The sequence below is a fragment of the Orbicella franksi genome, chromosome 2 (assembly GCF_964199315.1).
Source record: "Orbicella franksi chromosome 2, jaOrbFran1.1, whole genome shotgun sequence".
Classification (NCBI taxonomy): Eukaryota; Metazoa; Cnidaria; class Anthozoa; order Scleractinia; family Merulinidae; genus Orbicella; species Orbicella franksi.
Genome location: NC_138146.1, coordinates 33,061,305 through 33,082,436, shown reverse-complemented (window position 1 = coordinate 33,082,436; position 21,132 = coordinate 33,061,305). Strand labels below are relative to the sequence as shown.

Below are 21,132 nucleotides of genomic sequence, written 5' to 3'. Positions count from 1 at the left end.
AAATGTCACGAATGGTAGAATGCGATAAAATATGTAAGATAAGATAAGAGAAGATAAGATAAAGATAAAAGATAAAATAAGATAAGTGATAAAAGTATTTACGAAGTTGAAAAGGGAACCTAAAACAATGAGCTTAAAGAACTGATCTATATTTTTACTCGTACTTAAAAACGACTTGGAAGAGGTCAAAAAGTCGTAATTTTTTATCGTTAGCTTTTATTGCAAAATTTGAATATTCCCCCCAAAACGCGTATTTCAGCGTTTATACGGCCTTATAATAAAGTTTCGAAAAACGCGCCTTCGGCCTGGTTGAGGCAGCATACGTTATCAGAGTACAGATGCACGGTAAGCTACGGTAAGCTGAATTTATAAATTTTGGTCCGGCATTTTTCTTAGTAACAGGCAGTCTTCGGAGAAAAAACTGAGTTTAAAAGTATTCCAATTTAGTTGCAATGATGAATTTCTTGGGTCCAAGACTGTGGATATATGAATCAAAACAACAGTCAAGAATGGCGCACGTAACTTTCTCGAAAACTCGTGCACATTTGTCTGTCGAAACTTGCAACAGAACAAAATAGAAGAACAGATTTTAAAAACTATGTATTTCACTCACAGGAACGCTAGATCCTTCAAATTGCTCAATGCCGTGTTTGTTATCTTTTTCAGTAAGTTTCCAGTCAGCAGCGTCCTGGTTCATTTTAATTTATAAGACAAATTACTGAACAAGGTAATCAATCAATCAATCAATCAATCAATTAATCAAGTAAGCAAGTAAGCAAGCAAGCAAGCAAGCAAGCAAACAAGCAAGCAAGCAAGCAATCGAGCTGAAGCATGCAAGCGAGCCAGCAATTAATCAATCAATGAATTGATAATTGATACCGAGTATTCAGAAGTTAGGTAATTGTAGTGTCCTCATTATTGAGCATTTCTGCTAAGAAAAAGCAAATTAAGACAATGAAGCTCACAAAAATTTTAAGTTATCCAGCCGCAAAAACGCATCCTCATCTATTTCATAGATAAAATTCTCTTCGAGATCTCTGCAAAGAAAAATACCGTGGCGAATCTAATCTTGATCTAGATTTAGCTAAAAACTAGGTCTAAGATCCAAAATATATAGCAACATAAACAAATTTGGCTACTTACAGATCTGTTAAGGAAGTCAATCTCGCGAACATCCTCTTATGAATGGCCGTTAACTTAATCTTCTTTAGATTTCTTTAGCGAAATAGAAACATAAAACAAAAGTTGTTTTCTGAGAATATTTAGTGGCGCTTAGCAGTGGAAAATTGTTCACTTACAAAGACCTAATGCTTTCCCCAGACATCTCTTCAATTTCTTCGATAGCACTTTTGTTTAAAAACCTGGATTGGAATAAATGACATATGACACTTTATCTTATAGTAACACTAAGTGTTCTCTGTGGTTGTCTCTGAAAGAATAGCAAAAAGTATAAAGTATAAGACATGGTTTTGCATATAAATTTACAGGGGCGACGTAATATATAATATACGGAAGACAGTATTTCATCACACTTCGAAAATAGAGTGTAAAATACTATATGTGGTGAAGTTTTAGACGAGCTCCGAGGCCGGCTTCAAAACGATACGAAACAATGTTACTTGTGTATGATATATTTTTTCAATCCAAGCTAGTTTAAGGAAGCTCCGTCACGGTGTTTTGTCTTTGGTTTTGGCCACGTACACTGAAATCCCCTTCAAATGGAAGGGAACCTGAAAATAATAGTTTACTAAGATAGAAAAACATTAAAGAGATAATAATTAACCATAAAGGAACAAGGATGGTCAAGGATGGCGAAGATTGACAGGGATTGCAAACGACAAATTTGAAAAATTTCGGCTAAACTTTTCAAAATGTGCAAATCGTGACTGAGCTCCTTTAAAGTTAAGGAAATAAAAAAAGAGTAATTAAAAAACTTTTGCTAATTATGAGCGCATCTTCTCAAACTCATTAATAATTCATCAACTTAAAACAAAGAAAATCACAACCGTGATGGAGGTTGGATACCCGATCTTAATTAGCATAGATTTTGACAATTTTGCTTCTCCGTTTACTGCTAAGTTTTTGTTTTGATTGAGAAGATATATCAAACACTTGAGACAGTGTTTCATCGGCTGTCCAAACACCTCGAACCTCTAACATTATATATTTATTTCCTATGTGTTTATTCTTTCTTCTCTTATACTGGATTTCTTTTATCCTAAAATAAATGTGTTTAATTAAAGGGCATATAATTAGTTTACGATATTTTGCCCTCTCCACTTCTTTTTCACTGCACTTGTTTTGTTAACAATATTGTATTCATGTCTTCAAGTGGAGAAATAAAATAATACAAATACAAATAAAAAGTTCTCCTACTGTATTAATAATTTTTGTCACGGGAAAATTGTTTCAAAATGTTTCATTTTGTAATATAAATAATGTCAGAACTTGATATTTACAGTTTGTTAAGGAAAAGGAGACGCGAGAAGGTCCCCCTTGAGATGTTCTTTATGTTATTGCCATCTAGATACCTAATAATTGTAAAAATAATTACTGTAAATTATTAAGATGAAACCAGGCTTAGTGCTCCTACAAGATATCTAGCAAAGCATTGCGTAATTTCCTTATCCCTTACCGGCGAGAGGAGCACATTTAGGGTTAAGGTTTAAAGCACAGCTTGATTTTGACGGCCTTAAAAATAGACATATGTTTCTCTAAATATAATAACGTACACCACAAAGAGTGATCCGCTTTAAAATCAAAAATTTTGCAATTTGTCAAAAGAAGTCTCCTATCTCGTTTATAGCACAGCTCTCAGAAGGAAATTTCTGGGTTGTTGCATGTTTACAGAAGCTATTTGTAGATTTTTATAGTAGTGTAGGAGGCTTATAGGGGGTCGAAATTGGCATATCATAGGTGAAAGTAGGGCCTAATGAGGTAAAAATAAGAGGGTTTGTATGGGCTGCAATATTCAAGATGGTGGAAGTACCCGAATTTGTCCAGGTCCCTCTCGGTCAACGGGATGGACCAATCAGCGCCTGGGATTCGATGACGTCATGTCATGAGGAGCTGCGTTGTGGCTGTCATGGCGTACTAGTTGACATCACGAGGAAGGGGGAGGGGAGGACATGATGAGGAGCGGGTTTTGGGTCTTCGATGACGTCATGAGGAGATGCACCATTGAAGATTCAAGTCTATTTTTTAAATGTTTTTTTGATAATCACAGAAAAAAAATCTTTTGACAAGGTGGGAAATCGTGACAAACATGAAACAATTCACTGACTCATCAACAAGACTCTTTTAGTTTACAAAGTGAAGACGCTTAAGTTACTCCCTGGTTAGAATTGTTCAAAATCTAAGTAGTCATGTTCCTGAGCTGCTTGCGCCTGACTTAGATCTTCATCTAAAACTGTGATTTGAGGCCATTGCGGTAATGAGCGTCGTAGTATGTCCAATGATTCTCGGTTAGTGATGAGTGAGTGGCATAATAATGTACTAGACAATTGAAACAAACATTACATGTTTGAAAATGTATATTAGGAAATTTACTCCACACCCTGGCTGAAGATTCTCTCTGCTGAATCAAAACATGACAGAAGCTGCAAACAATCCTTGACAGTGTAGTATATCCCAGTCTTAATTTAATCGTCTTTAGCATGTACACGATCAGCCATCCACTCTATCATTTTTGGATTGGGCCCTCGGGTTCTTTCTTATAGCCGTACGGATAGGACTGGAACGTGTCGGGCTAGACCACACGCTTGTCAAGGACGAGCCGTACCATTTGAGGCGCGGCACTACTTTGACACGTTTGAGGGCAGGGTCTCGAACGAAGTCGTAGGGGTTGACGACATCGATGTTAAGTTGGTCATCGTCGAGAGGATCGGTGATGTCGTCGAGCACATTTTGTCTCATGACTTCGTAATTGAGTTGAGCAGAGCCACGGACGTTAAAAATGAAACCTCTCACTTTACAGCACACTTTACCATTCTTGATCTTGTACCGATAATTTTTGGAATTACCCGAGGTGAATTCTGTGATGTGATCCCCATCGTAAACCTCGTTGGTCATGTCGCCCAGGAAATCGCCGAGTGGAATGTCGGTTTGACCTGGACGCCAACGATAGATGACCGAGTCCGTGTCGAAGTAGAGGGCTTGCTCTTTCAACTTTTCCAGGGACTAGTACAATTTGAGACGGGCATGGCAAGTGGTGAAAGCCGCGACGAAGATGTTGGTTTTTCCGTTGTTTAGCTGATTCTCCGAGATGTCGGAGTAGACGATTTCCATCCGGCGTTCGACGCGTACGGTGTGGATATGTTCCAGAGGGTTGGAGGCCACGGGTGTTTCGATGGCCAAGGTAGTGGGTTTGTTGAGGTTTTCGCCAAATTTACCCCAAAACGAGTTCAGCATGGTGGGGTCCAACGAGATGCCTTCGTGGTCACGGCTTTCTCGAACGTATCGAGCTTTTTCTTCTTCGGTACGGGCGCAACTGGGGTAGCTGGCGGATTCTTGCTTATCTTAAGCCACTGGTTCACATAGTTGCTAAAAAGAAACCGCTTTCTCTGGTTGGGTGGGAAGTGCCAGACTTCCTGGATGCGGACGATAGTGTACCCGAGTTCAACTGCCTTGACGAGTTCTGGCGTGCACTACGTCCCACGAAGCATGCGTTCCTCGGTGGAGGGTGGACATCGACGAGATCTTTCCAACAAGGGTTTGGACATTTCGGATTCCACGCAGCTTCGGCATAGGGGCAGCACTAATTTGTTGCGGCAAAAGTACGGTAAGACGGGATGATAGAGCTGGAAGGGTGGAAGGATATAGACTTTAGCTATCCCGAAGTAATGTGGAATGTCTTGATCGTTGGGATGAATGATGATGGTGGGATGACCAACACGGTACTCGCCATTCTTGTTGAGCCAGGGGTATAACGAGGTGACATCCACGTAATTGATCTACACTCCGACCGATTCGTTGGCCTCATAGTGGAGGATGGAAGCACTGGTGCGTCCTCCGAATAAAGCGTCGCGGGGTTTCAGGGGACCGACGACCTCGAGAGTGGTCAAGAACTGTTCGAGCTTTTCATTGGTTTTGACTTCACGGTCCCAATCACATTCCCACTTGACGACGACCTCGTAACCCTGTTGGCACAATTGGCGTTCTTTAGCGCACGAGTCCTTTTACGCTTCCCCAAACTTGCGGTCTGGATGAAATTTGCTAAACAGTTGACGATCCGGGAAACAACGAGGGCGCCCGTGCCACACACAACCGTGCAATTCGTAAACGGTGGGTTTGGACTTGTTGCGGTCATTGTAAACATCGATGCTGAACGTTTGGGTTGGGGTGGACACGCGCTTTTCTCCGTCATTACCCGCGTGGAAAATGCAGTTAGCCGTGGGCTCTGGGGTCGAGGAAGAACTGTGAGTGTTGAGGCATAAAAGGTGTTCTTTCCAAGCCAGCCATTGGAAAGCCTTGATGGACTGATTGGTGCAGACGCCGTGCCAGCCGCGTGAAGGTTCGACGGCGATGGTGTTTTTTGGCAAGAGTTTCCTACGCCAGCACCAGTGGCAGGCCAAGGCGATGGTGACACATTTTCCCGTGGGATCAAACGCGGCATGCTGCCGGAATTCGTCTTAGGACTTTTAGCATCCGGCTTTCAACAGTTTGACATCTGAGGTGCAATAATCTTCCATCTCTTTTTTTAGATTGAAGACATAGTCATTGTTGACTTGCTCGGCATACCATCGTTCGAACTCCTGTTTTTTCTTGTGACAGAAAATCACAAACGCGCGAGATAATTTGCACTGCAGCGAAAATTAGAAATTAACGATAAATTGGTCGGTTCTCAGCCAGTCATAGTGAAGCAATTTTCTCATTCACATATAAAATCAAACGTTTTAAGCTTGTAATCTAATTATTAAATAGAAAACTATTAAAGAGCGATGGAAAATAATAATGATAGAAAAAGAAAAACAGTCAGCAGATTTCTAAAAGAACAGCGGTTTACTCAACGCTAAGTTGTAATCTAAAAAGCTTTACAAATGAAACGGCTAAATACAGCTCAATATCGTTATTTAAATATTCCGTAAATAGGTCTATCAGATTATGATACTAGTAAAATGCTTAAAACAGGTAATCAGGCTAATGATTAGGAGGTTTAATTTAAGGAAGAAACGGCTGAATGCCGCTAAACATCTTTATTTTTAGAAATGTAATTATCCTAGATAGATTTGACTGTAGTACTTAAAAACGCGCAGGCTTACTCTGAAAATTAATTAAGCAAGACCAATCTGTTGAGATTAAGCCTCCCTTTCGATCTCTAGAGAGAAACACACACCTGGTCGATCAGAATTAAAAAAAACGGCAAAATAAAAAAAACAAAATGAAATTATACCGTATCCAAGTTCGCAATTAGCCAACCAGAAGCCGTGTCTACTGTGCTGATATCCTGCGATATCAAGTCATATATATAAACCTGATGTGGCCGAATCTAAGTATACATAAATAATCAACCGTACCCTTTTGGGAACGCTTAGGCTCGTTCGTTTTCGGCATTCTCCCGACTACATCTCTCCAAAATACGAACCATTGCTAGACTAAACTCGCCTGATATGCCAGCGAATGTACAAAAGGGTACATTTAGGTATAAAAATCGACCAGTGAATGTAAAACCGTTGCTAACATGGATGTACATGGCGAGTTTCAGTCATTTCAAAATAACAATAAGGTACGTAGAACTTCTTCCGCATAACTGAAATTAAAACAATTCAGAACAATTATAAATGTTAAAGATAAACCCAAAATTAGCTTTCACTTTCTAACTGAAATAAGATGGATGGTGTACATCAAATACATTTTTAAATATAAATCCAGTCTTCATTCCTTTTAATCATTTTCAAATTTCAGTTCAAGTCCTCTAAAAACTAAGAACGTTCAACCTCAGCAAGGAAACCAGACGGAGTTTTTTAGTGTTGTTTTCTTAACACAAAAATAGTTCATAGCTTCGAAAGTTCAATTTCTGAAAAGTCCAAACCCAATAAGGAGGATTGTTAAGACGAATTTCAAGCATGCGCTGTTTTGCTTCTTTCCAGCACCCCGAGGTGGTGGAATATCTTCTTTAAGGACAGCTTTGATATTTTCAATAGAGCCGTTGTTCGGACGAGGATCTATTCCAAGAAGCTCACACATCAAAGGGTAAAGATCCACTATGTTGAATGGCCTCACAACTGCACCTTCTCGAAAAGCTGGTCCACGAGCATAAAAAACCGAGTAGCTCTTTGATTGATCTGGAGGCCAGCCGTGTTCTCCTCGTCCTGGCGGTGGATCACTTCTGGAGCTTGTTATGACCCAGCCAACTTCAGGATCAATGAAGATCGGCGGAATTCGTCGGTTGTTTTTCCAGTGGTACTCATCTGGAATGTCTTCTTTCCTGAACACTCGGCGGACGTGTGGTATTTGATTTCTTGTAAGGTTTTGGTAGATTTCCTCCATCATTCCAGGACGAGGCCACATGTGCACTAAAGGACCTTTCTCAGTCAACGTATAAGTCGAAGGGTCAATGAAATCTTCCAAGTATATCTGGCGACTTGCTGACGTATTATCCATTCCATGATCACTTACTATTATCAAGTTGACCTTGCGCAGAAAATCGGTTTCATTTAATCGCTTCAGTAAGAACCCCACAGCATTCACATCAACATTTTCCACCATACTCTTGTATTCTTTCGAGAACGGCCCATGGGAGTGGCCCGTAATGTCTATCGCTCCAAAGTAGAGAGAAATAAAATGCGGCGGTTTGTCAGAACGAAGCCACTCCACCGCCTTATTGACTCGAACTGAAAAATTCTGTCTCAAGTTAAACGCGCAGTGGACGTAAGGTGGAAAACCTTCCAAAGTTCTATTTCTATACCTTGGAAGCTCTTTGGGGTTTATTGCACTACAGTTGACAAGACAGAGTTCTTTTTCATAGAAGGTTGGTTTCACGGAGTAGCTGGTAGTTGCAGGCCAAAAGTATGAGCCACTGCGTCCGCCTTGCTTTTGTAATGTCAGCCATATTGGTTCCGCTTCGTTGTAAAACTTGGGATCAAAGTTTGAACAGTCGTAACCGAATATAAATTTTTCTTCGTAAACTGGATCCCAGAATCTGTTCGCCACAATCCCGTGACTCTCCGAGTAGAGACCAGTCAGAAATGTATGATGATTTGGCCACGTGCTGGAAGGTACAATGTTCTTTATGTATTCGGCTTTAACTCCCGTTTGTGCGACGAAGTCCAAATTAGCTGTAACAGCAAACTGACTCTTCAACACTCGCCAATCCATTCCATCCAGGGACACAATCATCAGTGGAGCTTGGCCATCTTGAATTTCAGCTGCTCCACATGTGAAATGGAGTAATAACTTGAAGAACAATACCAAAAACATTTCTCGATGACGATCTCACCTGTCCACTTGAAATGTGTGACTGATCAGTGTGGAACCTCGAGAGACGCGCCGAGTATATTGACATATAACGTTACTCAGGTATAAAACTGATGAAACTATCTGAGCGTAGCAAACGTCGTAGTCATTCTTCTATTATTTTCAGCTCGCCTTTTTTTTCGCTATCCCGATCTCAATCTTTGCCAATCCTTGCTATCTCGTTGGTTTATTACTCCTCTGGTAAATTGTTAACAAGAACTGACTTTTAGCAGCTTTTTATTCTGGACATATCGTGTGGTGTAATATTTAAATATTTTTAAGCGTTGAGGGCGGCCGGATGCACGTAAGATTACAAGTTACAAACACTTGAGGCAATATCGTACTGATTCATATTCCCTTTTAATGTCGAGAAAGTGAGATAGTGTTAATTTCAATGTCAAGCTATAATAAATGAGTACCCAACTGCCAGTAATAACTAAATCTGTCAATTTTGAGGCATGCAAGTATTTAACAGTATCTCAGTTGGATATTTACATATTTGCACAGTAATATATGAGCTTGTTGGATGTTATGGAGTACAAATTACCAAGGAACGAGCATTTCTTTCTACGCGATACTAAGAGCCAAATATTGCCTTCTATGTAATCAATGAGATTGATTTTGCTGGGTAGAGTTGGATATCAATGTCTCGGTTAATGCGCAGAATTATAATACGCGTGGCAGTACACGGCTTCTTTCCGGACCGGTTCACATCAGCCAATCTTTCATAGCGTGCGTAAACGTTACTTACGTAGCCTATTGTCAGTTTTCTATAGGATTGCAACACAAACGGAATGCGTGGTATGACAAAATGATGTAATCTGTAAAATATGCAATAAGTCAGTACCACCCACGGACTCCTCCCCGGAGGTGAAACACCTCTAATAAGCTTATAATTCTATTTGTTGCCATAGTTTAGTATGCTAGTCTAAGCTATTCATCGTCTTAAAACTGACAAAGGTTAATTATCGTCGTTAGTTAGTGAAGCTGATTTTTTTAGTTTGAACCCATCTTCCGAGCTCTGACGAACAGCTAACGCTCGAAACGTCATCTTCAATAACTTGTAATTGTAACATGGAGGTTTACCTACCTTTATCAACATCGAGTTAATAAATTGTTGAGAGTTTTACTTGCATCCAGCCCATTAATTAGTTTCGTTAGACGCTTATGTGATACCGTTGTTAGCGGCAGTTAGTGGGCGTGTTTACCAAAGTCGAATTGTGTCTGTGCAGATGACGTCATTAAGTACTGAGGGCCATGTTGAAGGACTGACGTAATCAAAATGGCTACTTACCCCATACACTACTTCGTATAATGATTAAGCAGAAAGGATCACCGAATGTGCGGAATGTACTGCGTAAGAAGGGAAGCGGTCGTCATTGTTTTCACTTTACGTTATCAGCATACGACTTTGCGTAGGGACTACAAAATTTCTGGGTGGTATTGTTTATTTTGTGTCCCCAAATTAGTACGGGTTTTTTTCAGGCTACAAGGCATTAACACTTTCATAAAGTTTCTATCTAAAGTTTCTATCTAATGAGCGAGTGCATTCTTAGTTTTTAAATCCCGGTGGCAGAAAAGAGTATTCCATTTATCGTTCTCAAATTCTTTGGTACAGAATTGTTTATCATACTATGACCTTTCAGTATTCAGAACTGATATATTTGAAGCTCGATCGGAAATTGGATCGCTTATACGAATGAGGCAAGGACTGTCCAAAAGATTCACACCTCATGCTAAAACACTAATTACGCAAAGAATGTATTCTACTGATAATTTTGACACAGTACCTTGTGCTGACACGATCTCTTACATGGAATGCAAGTTTTAATTTTAACCGTTGTTGACAACCTCTCCCACATGACTTCCAACCCTACAACCAAATGATTAGTAAATTCATATTCAGCTACACAGGCTCAGTAACTTTGCCACGAAATAACAATGGCTGCATTGTACGATTCCGCGGTGAGCGGGCTAATTTTCTGAATTCGCTCGACGCTTTGGAGACGTTTCTCAGAGGAAAAAGGAACGGCTTCACAAATATTAAACTGATTTCTGATGCAAAAAGTAAGTAATAAAAAAAGCACCAGAGTAAAAAGTATCTTTTATTCAATCATTTTGAAACCTCAAAATTCTGAAAGTAAGGAAGGTCGTTTCGGAGTTAGCGGCCTTTAAGGCTCGCTACTTTCGAGGATATAAAGTTGTTGCGACTGAGCTCTTTTTTACACAATAAAACACAGAAATCCGTTAAAAGAAGTTCTTAAAACACAAGGTGAAATTCGTTGTTTTTGCTACATGGGTGGGCTTTTCATGTCTAGACCGTATTGTCAGTGGTCGGCAGGAAAGCTAGTCAGATACCGCAAATTGTTTCTACTTCATGACGCACTGCTATGTTAATCCGCTTTATCAATATCTCGGTGCGCAGGTCAAGTTTTCAATTAGCTTTTGCTTAAGCTAACTGTTATCAGTTGAAGCCTACTCTGATGATTACATGTATCTCTAACTCTTATGTGTTGAAGTCTTTATCCCGCAGTTCAAATGAGATTTTTGATATTTACTTTCCCAAGAGTTTATTAAAATGTTGTTTATTGAAACTATTGTTAAACTCCAGATTATCCCGGGCATCGTTACACAGGCCCTGTAAGTACAAAAAATGCTGGCCAGTGGTTTCCAATCTAAGCACACTCATTGGTTAATTTCCATTACAACACAGCGCGCGCTAGTCCTACCCAATTCCTATTGACCCATCATGGACGAAATCTCTTTTACCATAATTGCTACTAATCTCGCAATCGGATTGGCTATGTTGTGCCAATTTCGGCCCCCTGTAAGCCTCTTACACTACTGTTTGTATACATTCATGATGACTATGATTAGCAAAAAGTGATGTAGGAGACATCAGAATTCTATTGAACACGTCACCGTTACGATTTTGTTGTTAGACGTCTCAATTATGATGAAAATACTGTAAAACAGTTTCAGGTGATAAAATCAAATACCTGAAGTCATATAACGTCATAATGACACCAAAGTATCTGTGAAAAGTGGAATTTCTCCAGAGCGCTGTCTCAATTTAGTACATAGCATAAACATTTCTTTAAGTTTACTTATTTCATTAAACAACAAAGATTGATTAACAGAAACAGTTTCTTCCTCTGTGTATAAAATGTTCCGAATTCGAATCTCTATCTTCAATCTCCTTAATTAATGAACATTTGGACTTAGTTTGATAAATCCTTGCTAAAGTAAGGGAAAATAAAAATCCAATCAGAATACTGTATTAGAATAAAATTAATTCTAATAACGGAGTCGTTGGAAAAACAATTAAGAATTAATATCAGCGATAATGATGAACGGATCATCGAAACGTCATTTCACGATAACTGCAGAAATTCTCGCGCGGTCATTGGCTAATTTTCATTGTCAATAAGCGGACAGACACATGAATTTATGATTTATGCGATGCGTCTGTCCTGTTATTAATTGGCAATGAATTTCGTCATAACATTGTCAAAGTAGTCTGCGGATCCACCCATAGCCCATATTGACAATGTTATGGCGAGATTCATGATCAATAACGGGACAGACGGACAAAAAATTGACGACAATTTGTTAATTCGAAATTGTTATCGCTGGTTTTTATTCCTAAAATTAATTAAAGCTAAAATTGTGTGACCTAAGACCTCGAGTAGTACTGTGGAAGTAGGGAGACGGCAGGTAGGAAGGAACAACTGGGACACTGCGAAAGCGGTAGCCTGGACACGGTGGAATGGAAGAATGACGGGAAGAACGATGATCGATGATGATGATAATGATAATGATGATGATGACGATGATGATAAAAAAAGTGCAAACTTGTAAAAAGTACTTGTCAAAAACGGTCGCCATGGAAACATGAAAGAAGATGAATATCAGAAACCAACATAAGAATGTTTCAATTAAATATGACGAGATTACATCAAATGTTGTCTCAGTGGTAACCCTTCTTTAAAGTTTTTTGGGGCTTCAAATATGGTTGTAATTCTCTAATTTCCAGCTTGCATAATGCCACATGCATTTTTGTTAGTACCATTAAACCTAGTGATATATTTAACACTTGTAAAGCGTAAAAATAGACAAAGGACAAAGGACAAAATGCTTCTTACAGAAATCTTGCGTACTCCGGAATAAAAATCTCCAGGGTAGAAAGACAAATGCTTGAACAGTTGACAGTATAAAAGAGATCTTTTGTGTAACACTTGCATCCTTTTGGGCAGGCTAAACAAGAGAATCTTGTATGCATTAAGATAATGAGGATTATACCTCATATTGCATCGTGGCCAATTACTAATAATGTAGTCATTTTATCATAGAACAACTGCTGATTGGCCCGGTTCAAAAAAAAAGTGTGTTTTCTTTCAATCCTAAGAATTCCAAGAATTCTAGCAACATGATTACCGTTCTATGCCTGTTTTTCCTTAACATGAAAGGATAAGAAGTTGATTACCTCGTTCTCGGCACACACCCTATTATTTTCTAACTTTTGTGCTGGTCTCTTCTCCTTTTTATTTTCTCTAGCGTCTATTTTTCTTGCTTGTTTGTTTTGTCTTGTCGGTATATAGTGGATCTTTAGCAGTATCTGTACTTATCATGACGGAGTAATTATAAATTAAATGTTCTGTAGGTGTGCTGCGTAGTGTAACTTTTAAAAGCAAGTAGAATTTTAAAATTTCCCGTAGGTCTTTTATGAAATAATACAACAGTCGAATATTCTATTTTTTTAGCAAAATAAATGTTATTAACTTACCGGGAGCTATTCCGCACATAGCATCACTATCAGAATAATGATTGCAGCCCTTTACATTTCGAAATACGCCATGCTGGCATTCCAAAACGGAGCTTTCATTTCCGAAGCAGTTTAAGGTATCTAGCCATATCACTCCCTTTCCTTGACCGAACACTGCTGAACCCAAAGCCGCGGTAGCAGGAGGAAGCCCCATCATATCACAAATGACATGCGTATTACGAATGTTCCAAGTATCATCACATATTGTGCCCCAGACTCCATTCAACGAGAATTCCACTCGGCCCATTTGATCCGAAGAGTTGACTCCCGTTAATCGAATGTTTACTAACAAAATACGACACGTTACTGAAGGATATATACGCCACAAACAAACCATTTATATGAAACGTTTGTGATTAAATATTCCCAACAAGATTTCATCCCTCCCCTTCCTTTCAACGTTGACCAAAACCTAAAGAAAAGGAATATAGAGTAAAACCTCGATAAGGAAAGAAGTGCTAAGGGACTGGGAAAAGGTATTCGTTAGTTCGATTGCTCGTTGTAACCACAACCCTTTTAAAACGACTTTCAGAGAAAGCGACCAAAATCTCTGTGATATATACCGGAGTTTATGGTTAATAAGTATTCGACTTAAAATAAAACACCGTTATGTTGCATCTCACAGCATTTAAATAACTTCTAGAAGTCCCTTTCTATGGAACATAATAAGATTTAACTCATGGTATTGTTTGGCATTACTCAGTGGGTTTAACATTGCACTGGTAGAAGGCTTAATTTACTAAGAGCGGTATTGAAATGACTCACTGTAAGGTGGACCACCTATAACACCAGCGTCTGACTTTCCATCACAAAGGAATCTGTCTGTATTACCCCACCCTCTGTGTGGACATTCTGTTATACTGTACTCGTTACCAATGCATTCTAAATTTCCAAGCCAGGGTTTGTCCCCGGAGTTGCCAAACACGGTTTCTCCTTGCGCCACCGATGCAGGGGGTAATCCAAACATTTGACAAACCACTGCAATGTCTCGTAAGTCCCACTCAAGGGAACATACTCCTCCCCAGACGCCGCCGATACCCAGTTCAACACGGCCGTCTTTGTCCGAGCCTGACGGGCTGTCGACTAACCGCAACTGAACTACGGATGTAAAAAAAATACAGCAATGTTTAATGAAGATTTAATCGATGGTCACTCTTAGTAACAATTACTGCTCTATCCTCTTGACGATTCCTTGTATTTTGAGATACCAAGTACTTGCTGAAACGAGAAATGAAGGTGGCGCTTGTTATCGTTATTTTGCTCATGGTAGACCGCTAAATAACATTTGTAAAGGCCTGTTTCATTTGTTGGTTGTCCTGTGTGATAGGACCAGTCCGTCCGAGCGTTGAGGACACGTGATTTGACCGAGGTTCATTCCAGTTTAGGTCAAACCTTGACGATGCACGTTTCCGTTGATTGTGTTGCTATTTCGGTTGTGTATAGAAGAATGAACGCTAACCGGACTGTCATTTTGTAAATGAACTTTCGGAGAAACAAGAGGATTGAATATTACGATCACTCGTGAATTAAGGTTACGGTAGCATGGATTTTCGTATTGTAAACAGGACAGTGTCGAGCGCTTCCCTCGTCGATGTAGACAGATAAACGATGGTCTTTGGGGCTGTTGCAACATTTGAATCCAATTTTAGCTTAATAATCTTTTCTTCTGAATATAGCTTACCATTCGGCTCTCCACATATTACACCCGCGTCATTTGCGTGTTCGTTGTAACTGTACAATCTTCCAGTCTCCCAGCCACCATCATTGCCACAGTCAGTTGTTGAAGTTTCATTTCCTAAGCAGTCGACATGCGATAGCCATACTATTCCAGTTCCCTGGCCGAAAATAGCCCCACCCGGAGTACCTGAGGCAGGTAGAAGGCCGAGCATTCGACGGACGACGTCACCATCTTTTCTGTCCCATTCTGGATCAGCCACTGTCCGCCAGAGGTCGTTGACGTTCAGTTCAACCCTTCCCTGATTATGAGCTCCTCCATCAGACAGACGCGCTGTAACTTAATTCAGATTTTTGTTCACGATATCAGCAAAAGAACTGTAAAATTGCCCACCAAGAAGCGGTAACAGGAGATGAAAGTCAAGGTTGCAAGACCAGCAACAACAACAGCAACACCAACAGCGACCACGACGACAGTAGCAGCAGCAAACAGAACTCTATTCTTATTTTCAACACTGTATATGACCGTTTAAGAATTGTGTTCTTCTCGCAGGGTCTACCATAGCATATTGTCTTAAACTATAATTATCATGTTTCATATCCCTCATCGTAAATTTAGCGGTTTTTCTGTAATCGTAACTGGCGATGGATGGGGGTCATCTGAAACATGTGTTTTAAAACTATTTACATTTACTTGAAAATTTAGAGACAGTAAGAGGCAGAGAGAGACAGTGTCTCGTTGGGATTTCCAAACATCGAAAAGACAGTTGAAAATAAGACGCGCAGCGGTGTATTTTGGGCGAAATTGAGGTGTTTGGATAGCCGATGAAACACTGTCTCGAGGATTTGATATATAGTCTCAATCGAAACAAAAACTAAGGAGTAAACGGAGAAGTAAAATTGTCAAAATCTTTGCTAATTAGGACTGGGTATCCAAAACCTCCTTCACGGGTGTGATTTTCTTTCTTTTAACTTGACGAATTATTAATGAGTGTGAGAAATATTACATCAACATGTGCGTCATAAAAACAATTAAACAGGAAAACAATACTTACCATTAGGGGTTCCACAAACAACTCCTGCTTCTTCGTTGTCGTCACAAAAATATAACAACCCTTCATACGAGGATGTTGTATCCATGGGACACTCCGCTAACTGATGGTCAGTGCCGTGGTAGGAAAATTCATGCAGCCGCATTGAAACACTTCCAACCCCGAAGGCGGATTTTTCAGGAGCTCCAGTGGCAGGAGGAAAGCCCAGCATTCTGCACACAACTGTAGCCGCCGCACTGCTCCATCCAAAGCCACACAAGCTTTGCCATTGGCACGATAATACTATGTAAATGTAGAACCCATCATCTGAAAATTTGAAGTACAAATAAACAAACATAAAACCTTTTTTCACGTTATTTTTATAACAATAATAGTTTATTGGCTAAGTAAGCCTGGGTATCTTGTTTCAGAGTGCTTTTTATCTTTTTCCTTCCTTTTTTCTCTTTTGTCCCAATAGGGCGATGGAAAGTTGCAAAAACCCCATTTTAAATAGGAAGTAATATATGGACAGAATGAGTGAAAAAAGAAAAGGAAGGAAAAACGTGGCTAAGGTTTTTTTTTTATTATTACTATTTAGCTTTGATTTGCCAGGTTTCGAAATACCTGTTCCTGTAGTGTGATCCTCGCTCGGCCCAGTCCATCAGGTAGGTGTTGAGCCACTGCCTCGAGTTCAATCGAAGGAATCTGTATCTCCTTGCTTCCAATCACAAAATCCAGCTTCAAAGTTACAAGAGACTTGCTCTGATGAAATTACAAAGGTTGTGCACTAAAACTTAGAATCATAACTCAGTGAGTTGTCTTTTAAAAAAATTGTTTCCTAGGTTTCTACTAAAAACTTAAACATATTTTGATGTTCTTACCTTTATGAAGACGCTTTATACTTCTTTACTTGATTTGTTCGTTTATTTTTAATAATTTTGAAAAAAATTGATCATTGAAAGGAGGCGAGAGAATGAATTTCTGCTGTCAGAACTGAAGCAGGGTGAGGATCTACTCACTCTGCTCTGAGTTCTTCGCTCTGTTATTTTATCATGCTGTGATACTAGGCATGGTAAAATCGCTCGATAAATCATAAAAATAAATGATTTGGTATATTTATACATACGTGAACAAGTGTAGTCGCCAATAAAATAAACACGAACAACGTAAATCTGACCACTGTTCCCTCTTTACTTCCTGAAAGACAGAAGGTTCACAAGATGGAGAAAAACGTTGTACCAATAATTTAGTAACATCTTTTTCAAATTTGCGCAAGCATCACTGTCCTTTCTTTTTAAAAATTCTCTCTCATCACAAAAACTTCTGGAAGCAAAGTGTGGGACGTCCACTGTAGCTTAAAGGTAAAGAGTTTTGTGATAGCCCGGATCATCCATTTTTTTTTTCGAGCAGCACGTGTCATTGTCTTTCGCGGGCATGTATTTCTACACACTGTAACATATATACTCCATTCATTCTTTTCCCTAAATGTAGAAATGCACATTTATAGATATAATGTAGCCTTTACAAACATGATTTCGTCAAAAGCAGAGGATTACTTACTTTTTGCTAGCTTCATCTGGAAGATCGTCTCGAACAATAACAAAAGCGAAATCAAGAAATCGAGCGGCCAAGCTGAAGTTTCTCTTTTCATTATTTATATTGCCAGGTCGGCAGGTGTTAAGACCCAAGCTAACCTAACCCAAAAAACATTTCATTCGTTTGCGATGAATTTATTCCATCATTTGAGGTTAGTAATTATAAAACGATCATACTTTATTTGCTTTTCTTTTTCTAAGTTACGTAAGATGACAAAGAAGAGTATTTGTTTCACGCAAAAAGGCGAAAGGAATAGATAAATTTTAGCACTATGAAAAAACAATCCGAGTTACAGATTGTAGCGTGCAATTTGAACCAGCTCAACACAGAAGTGACCTGAAATACTAAGACGAAATATCATATTAGGTTATGAACAGATTGCATTGCAGGATTTCATCTCATTTGACAACGCTGTAAGACTCTATCCTATCAGAATATCACATTTTACCATATCTCTGCCAGCGTCTCATATGGCCGAAAATAATGTCAAATCTTCAGTAGGGCAGCGCTTTGCTACGCCAATTGCGATCGTTTTTTGTTTAAAACCTACAATTTAACCTTTACCAGTAACGTAACATGTCAAGGTCACCCCACACGAATTTCCAATTTGCGCACCCTTTTGATGTGCCTATCTGAATAGATGAAATCTCAAAATCTGAAGCTGTGGGTAACGTCAAAGGTCATTAACAAAGTTATCTTAAGAAATTAAAACTTTTTAACCAGATGGACAGAACAACGGCCTTTGTTTCCATCAGTAGGCGTGCGAGAACTAAGAATTGATTTAAAATGACTTCTTTGTTGTAAGTGCTTATGGAAAATAGTGGTTAACAATTGGTTTAACGGTTACAGTAGGTGTCGCAAACTTGAGAAAAAACATAAATAAAGCTTTTGTCAGCTTACAACAGTGTTTTATTTCTATTTTTGAGATTGCTTTGGAAAAACATCATTCGGCTTGTGTACTACTGTTTCGGAAAGTTAAACACAATTAGGTTTCTCAGCTGTACTCGAGCCAACTGTATAACTCAGTTCGAAGCTCCAAGGACCGTACGGGAACGGGGTATCACATAAATCTGCAATCATCAGTAAACAAGATATGGTCATCTTCATAGCGTAATAAGTTACCATAGCAACGATACAACCTTTTAAAAAAACCTCTTAATTATAGCTTCAAGTGCTTATAACTCAAAACGAGCTCGTTTACTCTGTTTCAACTTCTTTCTTATCGATTCGTGACAAACATTCTACGAGATAAACGCTTTCGCAAATTTCCAAAAAAAAAAAACCTTCTGTAGAGAAGAAGGTAATGTGGCTTTGAACTTCATACACAGAATTTTTGAAAAATTAGCAAAACGTTGTACTTTATCAGTCTAATGACAATGCCATATTAAAATAAAAGTAGGAGTCACCAAACTTGTTTTTTAGTTATAAGCATTTTAAGCTAATTTAAGGGCGCTTTGTTAAAAAAGGATGCTCAGAACTTGTTTATCAATCACTGGCCATCGGTGTGATACCATTATTGTAGCATGACCTGATAAAGAGTGATAGTATCGATAAATCAAAGCCCAAATGATGAAAAGAATTGGGAAGTGTTGTCATCGACACAATCACGGGCCATTGTTACCTTTATGCGTTTGTCGTTTTATGTTTTGATGTAGACATTATTCTTAAAATTAGTACTAAGATTAATGCATATATTGAAAACCTTTTGAAGCCTTATGTGACACCTAGTCACAAAAGAACGTAAGAGATAGATACAGGTAGGCAGGTGCAGATGGAAATCCTGATGTAGCTTACGATACACCTCGACGGCCAGGTGAGTTTGGTCGTGCCTTGATTTGTACTGATTTTTGGCGAGAGGCTTCAAGCCCAAATATCTATGGCGAGACCAAAAGACAGGTGAACGAGCCTGAAGATCTGTCGAAGAGCATAAAAAAAATACGATGAGGATGTTATAATGTCCAAATTTGGCCAAAAACCAAAAACAAATCAGTGAACTTATATCGCAAGAAATCAGGGCAGTAGACAAGGGTTCTGATTGACTTATAACCAACAGGCCAACTTTGATAGATTAAAATTCTAACTTGGCTCCGAGGCTTGGGGAAACAAAACAAAACAATTCACATCGAGGTCGAGGGATGAGTAATTGATTTCTTCTGTTATTCTCCTAGGCCTCGAGAGCCAAGTTAGAATTTTAATATATTGAAATCGGTCTATTTCAGCACCCTAAAATAGAAAAGTTGGCAATGTAAAGCAAGAGCTATTTTTGTGGCATTCAAACAGGTTCAACCTAACATATTTTAATTCCCTTGATCGAGAAGAATCGCTGAGAGATCACCTCTTAAGTTTGTCGTTGGCAAAGTCGAAAGAAAGCAATCACGCGTTTTATGAATTCATGATAAACAGAAATGAACTGTGATATGGCGATTCGAGACAATAGTAAACCATAATGGAGACAACAAACTACACCCATGAAAATAAGCGCAACATTTTCCTTCAGTTAAGGATAAAGCGGTGTTAAAATGTTTCAATGAATTTGAAACTCAATGATTGCATTGAATAATGCTTGATCTCCTTGAGATCAAAGTCAAAAACACCGTGATCAAAAACAAATACGAGAATTTTTTTAATTCCCGACGAATTCAATAATTGTAGAATCGATTTTTGAGTAAATAAGCAAAATAACACCTTTACATGTAAGCAGCTGACATTCAAGCCAACGTTTCTAAAAATCAAACAGAACGATTTCTTTGAGATTTTCCACTTGAATTAAGGGTGTTATATTTTAACATTCATTTAAGAACAAAGTACCATGCCATTTATTCAGAATTTCTGGATAAAGTTTTCAATGACATTTTGTAATAGTTTTGTTTTTGTCGCATTTTGACACCTTGAAATGACGTCACACGCAGTTCTCAAGAAATCGTTCTGGTATTTTTTTTTTTTTTTTGCGCATATTTTGCCATCGTCAAGACCACCTCGTCAGGTTGAAGATTCTAAAATTATACCTCAATGATAAGTTCTTCGGTCTCATATAAAATGGCTTATGAATCATTTTGTTGCTATGGTAACTAAGATCTTCATTAAACGTACCTTATCTGAAATTTTTATCTTTCTCTAGTACACCAGTAACGTTCGATTTTCTGTTGCATTGATTAGGGTTGTGCTCTAGTTGCTCAAAGTTGAGAGGTACGATAACCTTTTTCTAATATCCGATCAAGCCTACTTGGCCCCTCCCTCCACTCCTCTCTCCCTTCTTGCCTTAGAACTTTTCAGTTATCCATTATGGAGCTGCTAGCTGGTGTGCACCATGTGTTTGAGCTTGTGATTATGTTAACTTTCCAGTGAACCGCGAAAGAAATCCTTAGAGATTCTCAATTTATATATAAAGTTCTAGCACACATTAGCACTGTGTTCTAAATTTTTATCAAAATAGAACCCAGGATGGAACCGTTATGGTTCGTGGAAATTGACAGCATGTCTATTGTTTCTATTGTGGAGCAAAATAATTACATGACAAAACCTATTTTGTTGCTACCATAAAAGTTATTTTAT

General features: G+C 38.8%; 2 protein-coding genes across 4 annotated transcripts; both read right to left on the bottom strand.

The window, feature by feature from the left end:
* Positions 1-511: 511 nt before the first annotated feature.
* LOC145479410 (scavenger receptor cysteine-rich type 1 protein M130-like) lies at positions 512-16,342 on the bottom strand. Of its 3 annotated transcripts, XR_014048425.1 has the most exons (5): positions 16,009-16,342; positions 14,961-15,293; positions 13,241-14,377; positions 1,299-1,361; positions 537-558 (listed from the first exon to the last, which is right to left on the bottom strand). XR_014048425.1 is itself a non-coding variant. In XM_081457771.1 (3 exons), the coding sequence occupies exons 1-3, from the start codon at positions 16,340-16,342 to the stop codon at positions 14,019-14,021; spliced, it is 1,026 nt and encodes a 341-aa protein (XP_081313897.1). In that variant the 3' UTR covers positions 12,517-14,018. The 3 variants fall into 3 exon arrangements, 1 of the variants encoding a protein (XP_081313897.1); XR_014048424.1 differs by having other exon boundaries at positions 512-1,361; XM_081457771.1 differs by lacking the exons at positions 537-558; positions 1,299-1,361 and having other exon boundaries at positions 12,517-14,377.
* Positions 2,403-10,693, bottom strand: LOC145479409 (bis(5'-adenosyl)-triphosphatase enpp4-like). Its single transcript, XM_081457770.1, has one exon. The coding sequence runs from the start codon at positions 8,416-8,418 to the stop codon at positions 7,009-7,011; it is 1,410 nt and encodes a 469-aa protein (XP_081313896.1). The 5' UTR covers positions 8,419-10,693; the 3' UTR covers positions 2,403-7,008.
* Positions 16,343-21,132: the final 4,790 nt, after the last annotated feature.

Bases quoted from the DNA above. Each gene is read 5' to 3' on its own strand.
- LOC145479409 (XM_081457770.1), bottom strand. From the start codon at position 8,418: ATGTTTTTGGTATTGTTCTTCAAGTTATTACTCCATTTCACATGTGGA.
- LOC145479410 (XM_081457771.1), bottom strand. From the start codon at position 16,342: ATGTTTGTTTATTTGTACTTCAAATTTTCAGATGATGGGTTCTACATT. The intron at 15,294-16,008 runs GTAAGTATTGTT...ATCTGAATTAAG, and splicing joins TGTTTGTGGAACCCCTAATG to TTACAGCGCGTCTGTCTGAT. The intron at 14,378-14,960 runs GTAAGCTATATT...TTACATCCGTAG, and splicing joins AATATGTGGAGAGCCGAATG to TTCAGTTGCGGTTAGTCGAC.